The 17,409-nt window shown below is 48.0% G+C and overlaps 1 protein-coding gene across 1 annotated transcript in view; it reads right to left on the bottom strand.

Moving 5' to 3' along the window:
* The window catches only part of LOC147604225 (uncharacterized), a 155,104-nt gene that overhangs the window by 35,742 nt on the left and 101,953 nt on the right, over window positions 1-17,409 (bottom strand). The window contains exons 13-15 of the mRNA XM_086795548.1: window positions 1,011-1,117; window positions 625-743; window positions 116-520 (exon numbers count right to left, since the gene is read on the bottom strand). Of these exons, the coding sequence (XP_086651674.1) occupies window positions 116-520; window positions 625-743; window positions 1,011-1,117 (631 nt within the window). The remainder of the gene's footprint in view (window positions 1-115; window positions 521-624; window positions 744-1,010; window positions 1,118-17,409) is intronic.

Raw genomic sequence — 17,409 nt, 5'->3', positions numbered from 1 at the left:
AGATAACACTTCCATGTGTCTTTTCATATTCTTATGATGTAAAATATAGAGATTATTTATTCAAATTTTTTCTTTATTTTTATAGAAAGGTGTACAGTCACTCTAGCATACTTACCTCCAAGGCTATGTAAAACGTGTTCAAGTTACTATTTGTGTATAACAATGCCCTAACTGCAAAAATGATGCCTTCATTGGCATCTCCCTTAACGCTATGTCTGGAACCATCCTGTAGATTATGATGACCAGCTGAAGGTAAAATATCTCCAGGTTCATCTTGCTTTATAGCTTTTTCGGAGTCTTTGTCTGCAACAGTCTCATTTGATATGAAGGACTCTCTTGCTTTTCTTTCTTCACCATCCACTCCAGGAGACTCAGTATCCATTTTTGCTTGCAATTCAGCCTGATTAATCTCCTTCATTACATCCAACTCATCTTTTTCATTTTTTCTTTCCTTAACTTGTTTCTCTGGATCTGGCTTTTGCTCTTCCATCTCTGCATTTCTTACCAGGGATTGTTTTTCCTGTACTCAGAGTTGTGAACAATGGGACCAAGTGAGGATGCATCTTACTTGAGATTTCATGCTCCCAAAAAAGAAGTAAAAAAGGACAAAAGTCAGCTCGGTACAGGAGTTTCAGTGATGTTTGATGTACTCTCGGAAAGTTCTCTGATCTCTGGCAAGAAAAATGTGTATAACTTCACTGGAAGATTCATTTCGAAGGTGATTCGTGTGTCAATATTATAGCCTATGCCCAACAATGATCAGCATAGTATAAGACATGTCAAATAACATGAAAGAGAGCATCAAGGCTATGGTGTGTGATCCACTTATGCAATGAGAAAAGCTGCAAAGTGGATTTTCTCTTTGAGTCTACATTTCTTTGAAGGTACGTGAATGTTCCAGATAACCAGTAAGCAACTTAATGGACTCTAAAAACAGAGAGAACATTTATGCATTGTTCAGTTTCCTTTAGAATCCCCTTTTTACTAGTTAAAGTCGTAAGCAGGAATACCAGGACGTGCAACTTCAAGAACTTTTCCATTACTGCAACCGAGAAGCAAATTTGCACCACTTGGCGACCAGTCTATACATGTCACTGGCCCAGGTGCTTTGATGAATCTATACAAGTTGAATGAATTGTGGAAAAAAAAACAAGTTCAGGTGGAAATTATTAGCTTGTACCAAACCACTTGATTTCTAGCAAAAGAATCCTATAAAGAAATGATAGGTGTTGTGTATAGTGCACAATATAAATGGCCTACTACATGCCACGTCAGTCGGGCATGCACATGGATCAGAGGCAGCCGAGCAGCATTTGTAGGCCTGTGGGCAGAGAACTGCTAGCTCAGGTGCCACGTGGTAGTCAGTCACTGGATGAGCAAGTCAGCCAGCATTTATGAAACAGGCGGATGGCTAGAATTGGCTCACCAGAACCTAGTGGTGCTATATATACATGCGTAGGATTTTGTCCATTCCCATCTGCATTCTTTTAGACGCATAGATCTACATAGTGGTTCTCTGGTGTAAGGGCTAGCCAAGGAGAAACTACAGCAGAGAATTGGGCTGAGAATTGTGGTCAACATTTTCAGTCGTTTTTGTAATTGGGAAATTCATTTGTAACATTTTTCTTGTACATAATAAAATACAGTAGTTTAAGACTTCTTGTGTTGTTTGTTTGTGATCCGTCTCTTCTCTCTCTCTCTATCTCTGAAAACTCTAGCACATAGGCACAAGTTGGTATTAGAGCCTGCAAACTTTTCTTTTTCTAGCACCCATGTGTGTTGACTGCTTCTTTTTTTTTTTTTCCATGAAAAGATCCTTTCATTAGTTATAAAAAGAAAAAATCCCAATGGGCTACAAACCCTCTCCTGCTCATAAGAAGGCAGAGCAGAGATCCAATCAAGGCAGCTAGGGAGACTCTCCCTAGGTGCAAAAAAGTACAAATAACTGAGAGGCTATATCATACAATAGGAGGGGGGAAAATCCAAACAGGTGGCCTGTAGTGCCAGCGGGGGTACCTGCGTGTAGAGTATAGAAAGGGCCGCTGCGCCAAGTGGTGTGGAAGGCCTGGCGTCACAAGATCGCTCGATCCAAGTCGTCCCGGATGCGGTCATACTGGCCTTGCAAGGTGTGAATCAACTCCTGCTAGATAGCCCGAACAGTCTCTGCTGGTGGCTCCAGTCTCCCCTCAAAGGCCCTGAAACAACGGGCTCTCCAGGTGAACCATATGGTAAGCTGCTGAGGAGCTGTCGAGAAATCCGGTGAAGGAACAAGGCGAGGCTGGCTCCCAATGAATCTGATGGCTTGGCTGGCCTGCTCCGTCTCGTATCCCAGAGCTAGCCCTGACGAAGTCGACCAAGCAGCGGCTCCCCACGTATACATTCCCTCTGGAGAGAGGGGGGCCAAAATGCGCAGAATCCTCAGCCAAATCTGCTGCGCCTGTGGACAGTCCCATAGGCAATGTCGCTGTGTCTCCAATGGGTGGCCGCATCCGACGCAGGCCGGCGGAAGGCCACTGTAGACAAGCCAGGTGCCAACTGCAGAGGCCCTGTGGACAACCAGCCACCACTGGAAAGCCGAGATCCTGCGTGCCTGTCTGCTAGCCCAGAGCCTGGTCCAAAAATCCTACAGGAACTCCTATGAGAGTCCCTGTAGCTGCCAATGCTGCGATGCGGCTGGAGAGACCGTCCTCCTCGCAGTCAAAATATGCCTCCCCAACCGAATAGTGTACTGGAAAAAGGTGATCTCTGTGGCCTCGGGGGACGCATAAGGATCATGCCACTTGTACTCGCTAGGGTCCCACTGGAGCCGGGCCAAGGGACACGCAGCATATGCCCATATGCACCAATCAGAGTCCACATCTGCAGGGTTTGGATCAATATGCCACTTCCGAGAAGCGGCGGCCACTACCCGTATCCTCTGAAAGATGCACTCTGCAACCAAAGGCGACTCCGCCTCCACTCTCTGAAGTCTGCCCTCATCCTGTATCTCATAGTAGAGGCATCTACCATCCTCAGTGCAAGCTCTGACAGCAATCAGGATCTCCAACTGTGTAAAGGCTCCCATCCACCGTGGGGCCGCTGGCTCAAAAGGCGTGAACCACTCCTCAGTGAGAGCCTTTTGAATGTCATCCCTCATAATCAGCCCCCCTCTGAAGTGACTCAGCCTCTCCGCCTGGAGCTCCTCCGGGAGACTGCAAAAGGCCTGCTAATCTCCAAAACTGCGTGCTGGGCCTGCTGCCAATGGTCCCCAGGCTAGACGAGGCCGAGAACCCAGCATATGACCCTACTTTGTGCGTACCGCGGGGTTCCAGATGAGCGGCTGTCTGGCCCGCTCCTCATCACAAGTGGGAGGTCTCTGAGAAAGCCCCGGTCTCAGCAACTCCCAAGATCGCAGGATACTCAAGGCAAATCTGTTCTCCCATCCTCTACCGAGGCTTGTTCTCCTCATCTCTGTGAAGATCCACCGTATCTCTGGTGCCCAAGTGCCCCCTGCGGGGGGAGCTCTAGCTTGTAGAGCTGCTGAAAAAGAAGCTCCTTCCAAGGCTCAGCGCCTGGAAGCAACCCCCACTTTGGTAAGATCATGGTCATCAAAATCAATCTGTACCCTGCAGTCTGTTGCTCAAGTGTGTCTTCTTTGCAGAAATTACAATAAGCTTCCCCAACAAGGCTCTACTCTGATCAGCTGGATCTATAATGCCCAAGCCCCCCTGGGCCAGCAGAAGAGTAATAACTGCCCAAGCAACCTAAGCCCGGGCCGGCTGACCATCCCGCCCAGACCAAAGAAAGTTCCTGATCAGCCTCTGTACCTGGCTAATGCAAGAGCTCGAGAAAATCCAACAAGACCTGATATACCACATAGTCGCTGAAAGCACCTGATTTGTCACCACCACCCTCCCAACCAAGGAAAGCCGAGCTCTACTCCAATATAAAAGCTTCTTCCGAATGCTCAGAAGAAGTGGGGCGATCTGCTGCTCAGGTGACAAATCAAGTCCAATCTGGCATCCCAATACCGCACTGCTGTGCCAGGAGGAATCCATCTAAAACCCGGGTTTGGGCTCCATGCCGGAGCGGGGGCGCTACTGATCCAAAAAGCCACTGTCTTGCGCCAATTGATCAATGCTCCCGAAGCCACACCAAAAACCTGTAGAGATTGCTCTGCCCTCTGTAGATTGGCCTCCTGGCCATCCAAAAACAATCCCGTGTCATCAGCAAACTCAGAATCAAGCAAGTCCTCACCCCGGACTGGAAGCTGAAGTCCTCTCAAACCAACCTCCTCTGCTGTCAGATACATGCTCATAGCCTCTGCAAAGAAAAGAAAAAGGAACGGAGCGAGAGGGAATCCCTGACGGACTGATCTGGTCAACTCAAAACTCGGCCCCCGTCCTCCTGCCATCAACACGTGGCTACGAGCTGTGGAATATAGAGCCGCCACCCCTCGAATCTAGTCTGGCTCAAAACCCAGGCGAAGCATAGTGCCCTCCACAAAAACCCAGTTGACTCTATCGTATGCCTTCTCAAAATCGAGAAGCATAACGACCAAGTCCTCGCCGAGAAATCTAGCTCGGGCCGTCGCCTCCTAGAAGGTGAAAATGTTGTCAAGGATACTGCGCTCCTTGACAAATCCTGTCTGGGTAGCATGAATCAAATCCCCAAGGAAGGGCTGGATCCTCAAACTCAAGGCCTTGGCTAGGACCTGGTAGACAGTATTGAGGATCGTAATAGGCCTCCACTGCCGAATATCATTTGACACTCCCTCCCCCTTGGGGATAAGAAAGATCAAGCCCTCTGAAAAACTCTGTGGCATCACCCCAGTGTCCAAAACATGCTGAAAACCCTTGCGGAGGCTTGGCCCCAAAAGGTCCCAATAGCACATAAAAAAGGCAGGCGTCAACCATCCTCCCCAGGGTAACTATGATGCGGGAGGGCCCTCAAAGCCTCACCAAGCTCATCCTCTGAAAGGGGCTCACCCAAAGCTGTGCGCATACGATCTGTGACCCTCCTCTGCACATGGGCCCACACAGTCTATCTGCAAGCATCACGTGCCTCCCTGGCTGGCTCCGCTGAAATCAGGTCTCTGTAGAACTCAGTGGCAATAGCTCTAATCTCCTCGGGCTCAATGGCTAACGATCCGTCCTGTCTCCTGAGCTGGTGTACTCCTGCTCGAGCATGGCGGGGTCCGGTGATCTCAAAAAACCCCCCAATCACTCTATCACCAAGCTGAGTCCACTGAGAGGCTTGGCGATGATAGTAAAACTCGTGTCTCTGCTCCTCTGCCTCTCTAACCTCCTAGCGTGCCTGGCTCAGCTGGGATGCCACCCACTCACATGTAGGCTGCTGCTCCTGAAGGCGCTGGAGCGAAGCAAGGTTACGTCTCAAGCGACGCTCCTGCTCTCGTGTCTCTCCCAGCCGTGTCAAGGCTGTAGTGTGCACAAAAGAGCTGAGCTCGATGAGCCCCTGGGCACACTGGCCTGCTGCATCCAGGTCAGAGCTCTGGCTATCCTGCCATATCCTCTCAATGTCCTCAAAAAGACTGGGGTCTGTAAGTATCCTCTCTGGGATCCTCAACTGCAAGCTGGTCTCCCGTGTCCTCTCCTCAAGAGTCAAAATAACTGGCGCATGGTCCGAGAAAGAGGTGCCAGCGAGAATGCCAACGGAGCCACCACGCTCCCCGAACCTGTCGCCCACATAGAAGCGATCAATCCGTGATAGATTCGTCCCTCCCTGCCGGCGATCCGACCGAGAAAAACTGAGACTGTCCTGAGAACGGGAGAAAGCCTCATGCTGCCATGCATCAGTGATCCGCAGTGTCATACAAAATCGCTCCCAAGCTGCAAGGTCCGTGCCGTGCACTGTAACATGACTGCCTCCCACCCTATCGGCCGGGTCCTCTAGCATGTTGAAGTCTCCCCCAACACACCAATGTGCGGCCTCGGGCAATGCATCTGTAACAAGGGTCCAAAACTCTGCTCTGGCGCTAGCATGATTGGGCGCATAGACATGGAGCACACCAATGTGCTCATCGTGCATCCTCAGAATAACATACTGCGCTCTACCTGGCACAATGACCCCGCGATCCACAATGGCTTGCCGCCATGCATCCGCAATGACCATACATACTCCTCCCTGCCCACCCAAGGGGCCAAAACCTACAGACCAAAAAGTGTCCCATCTACCAGGCATCATCGAACCATATCTCCGAATCCTGCTCTCACTCAAATGGTGCTCCTGCATCATCAGAATATCAATACTGCCCCCAACCAAGCATCTCTGAAGCTCCTGCCTCAAGCAACCACGATAACGTACATAGTGTGCACCGCCAAGGCCCTGTACATTCCATGAGATGATCCTCATGGATGACTTGCTGAGGTGGAGGCTGTCTCAGCCATACGGCGGACCTTCGCAACAGCGGGGGGTGAAGGCGAGGGACGAAGGCGATGGCAAAGGCGAGGGCGAAGGCAAGCAGCAGGCTCGAGCAGGGGGGGGGCCGAGAGCTTCAGCGAGCGTTGACGTAGCAGTGTTGACTGCTTTTTTCTTTCTTTCTTTCTTTTTTTCCTGGTAAAAAGTTCCTTATATTAATGACCAAGAAAACAACCAAAATGGCTAAGTACAAACTCTTCCAAATGGGAAGCGAGAGTCAAGATGCTTTTTTCATTTCTCAGGTTGAGCACACAACAAGGGTGTTGATTCGCATGAAGCCTGTAAGGTCCCCGCATGACCTAACCAAGGATCATCTAGCATAGAATCCCCATTAGGACCAGAGTTTGACCGCATACCAGAAAAATCCCACACGGTGTTTTGTAGAACCGACGTTGTACGTATCGCATGACCATGATAGATTATGTCTGTGACTCGCCACCCAACCATAGGTTTAGTAACTGAAACAAACCCCGAGGTTGAGGTTTGATTGCCACGAGCGTGCCAAGCTGAGATGACTTGAACTTGGTGTCCCATACCACCATGCCGAGTGACCCGCTCACAGCTCCATGGCCCTGAGGCCTTGCATGCCCCTGGTAGCTCTCCTGTCCGCCACGTGGATACCTCTAATGACTCCTCATAAGTGCCCCCAAGGTCATTCATATAGAAACAACTCTGCTTTCTCATCCTGCTAGTGCCCTTGGCCTATGTATGAACCCTCCAGGTCTCCACGCCCTGCTAAGCCTTAACGCTAACTTGGGTTAACCCTAACCCATCTTGGGTTAGCACACGTCCTTAACCTAGCCCTAGGCCGGTCCGGATGTAGCATTATCTCCTCCTTTTATTAGATAATCCATAAGGAGACACACCACTGTAAGCAAACCCTTGGATCCTCACAATCATTTGTAGCATCTACTCAAGTCTCCTAGCTCTTACCTAGGCCGATATGAAACTCCTCTTGTAGATCCAACTACTTACTGCCCAATACAATCCAACTCTCCTCTAAGAATTGAATGGTTCACTATCATCCAACTCCAATCCAAGAGTTGAAATATCAATTCCAAGCACACTCTCATCCAAGAGTGTCAAGGTAGGACACTCGATCACGAAGTGCAACAAGTTCTACTAGAACAACTCTAGCACAGATCTGTAGCATGACTCAACTGTCATACCAAATGGCATCTTGCATTGGCTGTCATTAATAACTAGCTCACTAGGTGCAAATAAGTTCTAGCATCTCATTAACTCCATCACAAGTCCAAACAACTCATACTCAAGATATCAACTCTCCCACCTCACACAGATCCAAGCATGTGAAACAATCGTTCATGTGAGAGAAGTCCTCTGAGTACGTACCATGTACTCATACTCAAGGCACAATATACCAACCACAAGGTCCCCCCTGTCCAAAATTGAATGAAAGACTGTGTTCAAGAAAGGCTACTCATAACCACTGGATACTCATATCTTCCATGTCTTCTAGTCAGAAGTTCCTCTTTCTTGTCATTACCGATAGGCACAACTTCCAACTAGGGTCTTCCTCGTAAGATAAATACATGTGGAAAGATAATAATCAACTGCTTCTGATTCGGCCAAGGAATAAATGCCAATCTACCTTATCCCGACTCCACACTTCCATCATAATACGTTTACTTATAGAAACCTGACTTCTTGGAAGTCTCTTGTGGATGTCAATGATTGAAATAGAAAGACTGTCCGAATCCACTAGAAGCAAGGATCCCTTCATTAACTACCAAGCATCTTGCTCATAGGAGATTCCCAACTAAAGAAACTTGTTCCTGGAAAACTGACTATTCTCCCAAGTCACCTATTCTTAGCCTGAAAGGCACGACTCCTCAAGTCCTCTTGACTCCTTGAGTCACCTTGCATTCCATGAACTATCCACTGAGAAAGCAATAAGAATTCTCTGATAAATACGCTCTCTGATTGCTAGTAGCCTGTTATGAACAAACAACTATCACAAGTTCAGTTCCAGCTACTCTTTCACTCCACCAACTTGGGCAAAAAATTTAAGGTCAGCTTTTAGAAGAGCTACTAAATGTCCCAACAATATCAACCATCCAGGGAGATCCTATAGGACAATTTTCACAATGTCCAAAATCAGAGAAATTCTATCAAGCATTTCCCACATTAGTCTCTCCAGGACTCAACTGATTTTAAATCTTAAGGATGAAATATTTGAACTGACTAACAAAACTAATGAAAGTTTCGATAGTTAGTCTTGTCTTCATGAATCCTGAAGAGACAACACACATGAGGTTTACTTTTTTTTCTTTTTCAAAAAGGAGACTTCTATTAAGTATGAAATTTTTTACAAAATGGAGATTTCGCACCAAGCAACATGGAGATCTCAACCAATCAGGAGCCCTGTGCTGCCAATAGGGTCCCAAATGAGAGGATGTGAAAAAGATACGAATGTCCCACTCTCTCATAAACTGGGCGCGCTTCCTCTCTGCAGCCTCGAAGATCCCTGGATTGTAACCTAGGTAGCCATAATGGTGTGAATAATATCACTCCAAATGCAAAGACACTGAGAAAAAAGAACGGGAGTACCCTCAATGGCCTCAGTGCATCTAGCCTTCTAGATATTCCGGGCTGAGATGCTAGCAATAATCTCCCAAGAACTGTCTAACCTTTGTGCCGGAGGGACAAAGTGTGAAAGTGGCAAATCTTGAAGACAACACTGCCGAGCAACTCCTTGCCTAACCATAATGGCCAAGCTCCTGTCAGTCCCCTCGAACCTCAGCTGAGGCCTAGACTGTGTCAACCAAATGATAGAACCAAAAGAAATGATAGCATCCCTCTTAATCCTACCAAGGACGTGTGCAATTGAAGACCAAACCCTTTGTGCCCATCCCCTTGGTTCGGATTGCTCTTCATCCGGGTTCAAGTCGGCCTTCTTTTTTGATTAGCATCATGGCTAATCATTCTCCCTTGGCCGGGCGAGCCATTGTTTTTTCCGAAGACGAGCTCGCAGAACTCTTTGCCGAAATCGAGAAAGACTCCAAAACGATCCTCATTGCCAGAATCTTTGGATCTCACCCTTCCCGTTTCCAGGCTCGGGATTGGGTCCTGGCGGCTTTGCCTTCCGACCTTGCTCCACACTTTCGAGATGTCAGGTGCTTGGAAGAGGTTTCTTCCAGGTGGATTTTGATTCCGAGGACGCAGCCTCAGAGGTTTTGAAGGGCAGCCCTTTGCCATTGGACCCGAGGAAGGTTTTTTTTCTTCCCTACTCCAGCTATTTTGACCCTGTTGAGGAAGAGCGGAACCGTTTCTGTAAACCGGCCTCTGATAGACCAAAGGGCGGTGGAAACAAACACTCGCACATAAAACACTTCAACACCATTGAGGACCTAGAAAAAGAAAACAAACAAGGGGAGCTAGAGTGCTCCTGCAAACAGTACACGGACACCGATTGGCCCCAAATCGCAGTGGCGCCCCTTGCGGTATTTCTTTAATTGATTATAAGAGCTTTGATTACAATATAAGGCTGGTAATTCAGCCGTCCCAATAAAACTCCTGAAGCCTGCAAAGAACCTGCATCTGGCTTCTTGCCCACACGGCATCCACAAATAAATCCAGCCATTGTTCACATCGAAAGACTCTCACACATTGAGCCTGCATACAGAAGCTTTCTCCCATGCTCAAGGCTGCCACAACCATCCATAGCCTCTCACACTATGAACAGCATCACACCCTGACACATCCAGTGCTTCTGCATCACAACACAGTCTCCCAAACTGTCTCTCAAAAGAGAACTCGCATCACAGCACAGCATACCATTCAGTTGACACACCTGTACAAACCCTCTCTACCTTCCAAGGGTACTATCCATCTCTGTCATGGATTCCCTGTCCCTTGTCCTATCAGTAGCAAGGCTGTACCAAACATGTGTCCAGTCCTGTACCTTCTGCCTGCATGTGACCTATCTCTTGGAGAAACCCAAAAACATGTTTCCTCGAGAAACCTACGACCTGTTTCCACATGAAACCCTTAGGCCTGTTTCCCTTTGAAACTACTGTCCTGTTTCCATACATCTAGTTACCTGTTCCCTCATGAAACATCTGGCAACATAGAGATGCCCATAACTATAGGTCCCACTGTTCCTTTCTAGCAGGAAGAAAACAATCTGCTCCATGAGCACGCAGCCATGCGAGCTTGCATCACTCCCATGCCAAGAAACATAACCAAATGACCTTGTACTTGCAGCCAAAAACCCAAGCACATAGCTGAATTTGCAGCCAAGCAAAAACAGCCCATAAACTGTCCCAAAACAGTCCCGGATCAAAGCATAGAGAAGCTGAAAGTTCCATCAGTTGAACGCCATCGACATGATGTCTATGTTCATGGAAAACCAGTCTCTGCTTTCTGTAGAAACACGGCGTCCTCCAAAAAGCACACACCTGGCAGCCTGTGTGTCTAGAGAAACCAACCTGTAAGCGTCTCTTGTGCAAAAGAGCATGAACTTCAGCCCTCTGCGCCTGCAGTCCAGCCCCTTATGCGTGGAGAAAAAAACATGTGCTGCTCTGTCCAGCACTGCCTGCAACCACCTGTTTGCCAAGAGAGAGAGAGAGAAAGGAGGCCTGTGACTCTGTCCTGTAGCGCAGCACAGCAGCCAGCCTTCACTCTCCAAAAAGCATACACAAGTAGACACTCAGATGCACCTATATTCCTTGTAGCGCAGCCCGCCAGCAGTATCTTCCTGCTGTCCGTACAGGCCTGCAGCTACCACTTGTACCAGCCGCCAGCCAACCTGCAGCAGCCGTACAGATATGCATGAGTTCTCCTGTGCGCAGCCATCATAAAACAGTCCACTTCTCCTCCACACAGCCCACATGCACGCCTCCTCCAAAAAGCAAGAGAGAGAGAGTCAAGAGAGACACGTGGGCCTCCAAAAGAGGTGTAACCTCTAAATATTGCTTAGTGGCCTCCTAAGGTTTTGAAACCTTTAAAACATTAATTTTATGGCCACCAAAGGTTATAAAACCTTTTTAATTAATGTCTCTTTGCCCCCCCTTCACACTTGGGGTTGTCCACACATGGGCTTCCATTTTCACTCCAACTTGATGCCATTCACACTGTCCACCATGTCCCCGTGCACATCTGCATCTTGTCCAGAGAAAAACACAGGGTCGTGACAGTTTCCCGATTACTCTCAGATTCCCAGGTCTTCCTTGCGCATATTGGCCTATGCTACAGGCCATCGGGGCCGCCTTTGGGCCGCCTTTGGGCTGGTTCTTCAAGTGCCCCCCCTCCACGCTTTGCCAACATCTGCTGCCCAGGTGGTTACTGCCTCGGCGGATATTGTCCCTAGGGTCATGGTTCTTGCCCATGACTGTGAGCTTTTTGAGGACTATGTTTTGCTTCCGCCCCCTTGTGGTCTTTTGAAGCAACGCATGGAGATTGCAGGTAAACCTGATCAGTGCCGGGTTTGTCACCACTAGTGTCACTTTGCTCGAGATTGCCTTCGGGCTCGGGGTTGAAAGAGGCCTTGCAAGCGTGCTTCTCAGGCGCCACCTCCCTTGGATCCTTCCAGTCCTACAGTCCGCTAGGTGTGGCGAGCTGTCTCTCACGCCCGCCCCCCTGGTGCGATTGATGGGAAGACCTCCTCGGATCTTGCACCTCAGATAGATGATGTTTCAGGGCAGAGGGATGTATCAGCTCATGCTTCTTTGCAGGGAGATGATATATCAGATCAGAATGATTTTGTTGAGTCCTCTCTACTTTGAGGGGGCGATATGCAGGATGCTCAGCGCACTGGGGATCATGTATTGCAGGATTTTCAGCATGATGCCCTTGCCCTTGATGCCCCGCAGGGCGCATAGGTTTCTCGTACATATGCAGGTACTGTGCAGGGCCCTGAACAAGGGCATGTCAGTGGACTTTGCCCCGTGGATTATCCCGTCCTCCAGCATTATGAGAGGCGTCCTCAAGCTGCCCATTGTCTTCGTAGATCGGGGGTCAAACCCTCTTCTCTTCCATGAGAATCGTCTCATGGAATGTTCAGGGCCTTGGAGGGCTTCCCACCTGTGGTAGGAAGCGCCTTTTGAAGGACCAGCTTCACCCTGCTGTTATAGGAGGGTCTATGGATATACTTTTGTTGCAGGAACACAAATTGGATAGATCTCAGTCTGGCAAAACTGGTACGATGCTTTCTGGCCACATCTTCTGGTCCTCAGCTGTTGGGACTAGGGCGGGTGTGTGCATTTCAGTGGCAGCATTTGTTATGCCTCATGTTATTGGGCACGGTGTTATCATCCCTGCTAGAGTGCAGTGGATCTTGATCATGCATGAGGGTCAGAAATTGGGAATCTTGAATATTTATGCACCTAACGTGAGAGGTGAAAGGGTGGCCTTTTGGGACACCATTACAAATGTCATTCCCCAGGTTGATCATTGGATAGTGGTAGGAGACTTCAATATGGTTAAGCAACCTTTTGACAAGAAGGGTGGACGCGAAGGGGGTTTACACCCTTTGGAGCGAGCTTCATGGGAGAGGATCATTGCCCCGTCGTTTTGTGTCTCAGGGAGCCAAGGGCTCGCTCGGCCTCTCCCTGTGTCCGTATCCCTGACTCTCTTTATCTAGATGCTGACATCTTCCTTGAGATCAGAGAGATATGGAGATCTTGTGATCGTCCTGATCCTCATCATAATATTGCGCTGGCTCTTGAGAGGACCAGCCATCATTATCATAGCGCTGCCTTGTCCAAGAAAAAGGAGGCTCTGGACAAGGAGAGAGCTATTAGGCGTAGGATTGCTGCTCTTCAAAGGGAACATGAAAAGCATCCACATGCGTCTTGGATTACAAAGCTCTCCACAGTTAGAGCAGAGCTGCAGTTGGCCATGGACAGGAGGGCTGAGTTCGCGTTTCATGCGAACGAGGCTTTTTGGACTCAGATGGGTGGTAGATGCAACAAAGAGTTTTTTTGAGCACACAAGCCTTCCCATAGCAGGAATTCTGTGAGGTATTTGCAAGATTCACAGGGTGAGGTTTTGATTGAGCCTGACAAGGTAAGGTGACCTCTCCTCCGAGAGATGTGGCAAGGTAGAAAGTCTGGGAGTGCATGCCCAAGCTCGTTACAAATGCTGTGTGTTCTTCCCTGGATGCCCCTTTCTCGAAAGATGAATTCCTTCCTCGCCCCTTTACTGTACCTCATTGTAGCTGAGGCTATGAGCAGGTTTCTTCGGGCTGCCCCTGGTGTTGTGGGACTCAGGTTGCCTTTATGCACGGAGGAAGTGTTTTTGGACTCTGAGGTAGCAGATGATACGGCATTGTTCATTGAGGCCTCACATGCTTGTTTATGTGCTTTCCGGACAGCCTTGGAGGCCTTTCGTTTGGCAGCAGGAGCTACTATCAATTAGCTTTTGGATCAATGATTCTCTTCTTGCAGATTGGGGTACAGATGTTGGTTTTACTTGGATTGAGAGAGGATTCTCTTCCAGGTACCTTGGTTGTCAGGTGGGCGTTGACATCTCCCCTGCACAACAGTTTGCTCCAGTGCTCTTAAGCATTAAAAGCAAACTTCATCACTCGAGTAGGAGGAACCTCAACTTGGCCTCTAGAGCTTTGGTGGTTAACCAAGTTTTGCTAGCCACGTCTTGGTTTATTGCTTCATGTTGGATTTTTCATAAGGGCTGCATTGGTCAGCTTCGTCGCCTTATTCGAAACTTTATTTGGTCAGGGCTTGATGGAAATGCACACACCAGGGCCAGAGTTGCTTGGGAATCCATTATCAGGCCTAAGCAGGAAGGTGAATTATATATCATTGAGCCCAAGGTGCAATGTAAGGCTTTGCTCTTCTGTAAGCTTGTGATTAGGGGCTTTCTTCCAGACACTGAGCCATGGAAGGACTTTCTCATGCAGCAGATCACGAAGTGTGTCCCTGTTTGCGGAGGTGACTGGACTCTCAGCTCACGCTTTGTTTTTTTAAATACAGTTCACCGCTCCCCTTCATCCCCCCTGATTAGGTCCCTCCTACGGGCCTGGGACTTCCTGAGGGATTTTTTTGGTACACATCCCCCCGCGTTTAGCAGAGAAAGCTAACCAGCAGCCCATTCTGTGGAATGATTTGATCTTAGATGTGCATGGTAGGCCTCTTGGGGCAGCTATGCATATTCTCTGGGCTGGCTGGGAGACCCTATGCCCCACAGTGCTGGCTTGGTAGAGGTTTCATAGCCTTACCGAGGTGCAGAGATTGGATATCACACGCAGCATTTGAGAGGTTCTAGCCGGAGGATTGCATAGATTGATGCAGCCATTCCCAACCACTGGATTACTGGATCTTTTTTGGAAGGTCGTCACTGTTGGAAATAAGTGCTCACTAGGAGTACTTTTAGTCTTGGTCATCTCAATGTATGCCACGTGGCACCTCTATAATTGTCCCATAAGTCACTCTACTCTATCTTGTACTTCTCACCTATATATTGTGGGTGTCACATCAATGAAAGTATCAATCTTGTGTCTTGTCTACACTCATCTCAAGGTAACTCTTTGTCTTTCATTTGTGTTCTTGTTTCATTTCTAGTCTGCTCTTGCTTTCATATTTTCTACATGGTATCAGAGCACGCTGCTCTTGTCTTGTGTTGCCCGCCATAGCTTCAGGCCACCATCTCCCTAAGCTGCGCTCAGCTTTTAGGACCAGCCTACTCACATTCAGTTCAGGCCGGGTCTGTTCAGTTGCTGTCCGGCCACTTTCTTGCTGTCGGCCTGTTTTCCAGCAGCTGCTATGGAAGCCTGTACGTGTTCAGGCTCATACACAGCTCCTGGCCGACCTGCTTTTGACGTTGCAGCCCGACTTGGACCTTCGTGGGCATTTGCTACAGCTGTCTATCTCTACAACAGTCTGCTCACGCCCTGATTACAGCCGCCATCTATTTTTCCCCCTTCAGGCCGCCTAACTATTCAGTTCTGCCATCGCTTCTTCTTGAAAAGTCTACAAGGTACTGTGCATTGTCTCCTTTTGTTCATGCTCATATCTGCAAACTGCTGGTTCCTCATACCTCGATGGGCTGTCACATGCTATGGCCTTGACAAGTGGTGAGAGAGCCGGCTTCTAAAAACAATTTGAATCTCTTCATTTCTGCAATCTTGTAAGGGAATAGACACTGCCCTTGCATTTTAGCAAGAGGTAAGACCTTCCCACATGGCCTCTTCTGCTCATTCTCTCATGTCTATCGACAAATTCAATGGGTCCAACTTTCATACTTGGCAAATCAAAATCAAGTGCCATCTTATGAAAGAAAGTCTTTGGGACGTTGTTCACCATGCTGCTCCTGAAGATTCCGACATTAAGCAAGTTATCACTTATGCTCCCACTGCCAAGAATGACAAAGCCTATGCTATCATTTTGCTCGGTCTTGGAGATGATTACATTCATCACATTTCCCGACATACAGTCTGCTTCTCGAGCATGGATCACTTTGGATACCCTTTTTGGACCCCGCTCTAAAAACTCTAAGATTGCACTTATGATCTCATTCTTTGATCTATATATGCAGGAAGGAGCTACTATAGCCTCTCATGTCAATTATTTTCGCAGTCTTATGGTTCAGCTTGCATCAGTGAAGTCCCCCATCTCCGAAGATATTGCTATTGCTGTGCTTCTCAAAAGCTTACCTGACACCTATGCTACTCTTGTCACTACCTTCAAGTATCACAATAATCCTACTCTTGAAGGTATCATCAAGGCTCTCCAAGAAGAGGAAAGAACAAAACAACAAAAGGTAACTGACATTGCATTTTTAGCAAAGAAAGGAGGTTCTAAGGTAAGAAAGCCTTGCACCCATTGTGGAAAAACTAATCATATGGAGAAGGACTGCTTCAAGGCTCATCCATGCACCATTTGTGGCCGTGATAATCACCGGGAGAAGGACTGCTACTCTAAAACCTCTACATCAGCCCCTACATCTACCTCAGCCCATGTTGCTGCAGCATCTTCATCAACAGATCTTGCTGTTCATTCCTCACATGATGAGGAGTGGGCTTTCTGATTACTTCACCTTTCTTGTCTACCACTTTGACCACCGATGATGTAGGTCAAGGGGTTCTAGTGTCTTACTCATTATGCTTTTTGACCTCTCTCTTGTCCCTACCCAAGAGGCAGAGATTGCCCTTGAGGAGGGGATGTCTTCAAGGTCCATCTGTTTGTCTACAGTCAGGTCTACAGTCAGTCTTCTGTCTATCTAGACTTGTCTGTCTGTCTATCTGTTGTCTGTCTATCTGTCTATCAATCTGACTGTGTCTTGTTTAGATCCATCTTGTCCCTATCCTTGTGGACCCATATGAGGATATCACTTGAGGAGGGGTGTCTCAGGATCTTTGTCTGTCATGTCTTGTCTCTCAGTCTATAGGTCTTTATGTCTATCTTCTAGTCTTGTCTTTCTGTCTTTCTCCTAGTGTCCACTTAAGGAGGGTGTTGGAAATAAGTGCTCACTAGGAGTACTTTTAGTCTTGGTCATCTCAGTGTATGCCACGTGGCACCTCTATAATTGTCCCATAAGTCACTCTACTCTACCTTGTACTTCTCACCTATATATTGTGGGTGTCACATCAATGAAAGTATCAATCTTGTGTCTTGTCTACACTCATCTCAAGGTAACTCTTTGTCTTTCATTTGTGTTCTTGTTTCATTTCTAGTCTGCTCTTGCTTTCATATTTTCTACAGTCATCATTCTTGGTTTGGGGTTTTCTCTGGGAGAGGTGTTCCTCTTCAGGTTATGGGTATCTCCTTGCCTAGGGAGGATGATGTTCCGGTCTTTTTTTCTTTGTACACGATGGATGGCAGCTAGAGAGATGTGATGTCCAGGACCTTATTGAGGGCCCCCAGATTCGTCCAGTCAGAGTTGTTGGCAGGTTAGGGAAGCACGTCTTTGTTGAGAGGGTTAGCCTTTTGTTGTATGGTGGCTGCCCTATTAGACATTTGCCTTGGGACCCCGGTGAGTGGGAGTGGAAGGATGCATGTAATCCTTTGAGAA

The sequence above is a fragment of the Cibotium barometz genome, chromosome 62 (assembly GCF_041138505.1).
Source record: "Cibotium barometz isolate CiBa-2024 chromosome 62, ASM4113850v1, whole genome shotgun sequence".
Lineage (NCBI taxonomy): Eukaryota > Viridiplantae > Streptophyta > Polypodiopsida > Cyatheales > Cibotiaceae > Cibotium > Cibotium barometz.
The sequence above is the reverse complement of the archived record's forward strand: the minus strand, read 5'-3'. Positions and strand labels throughout refer to the sequence as shown.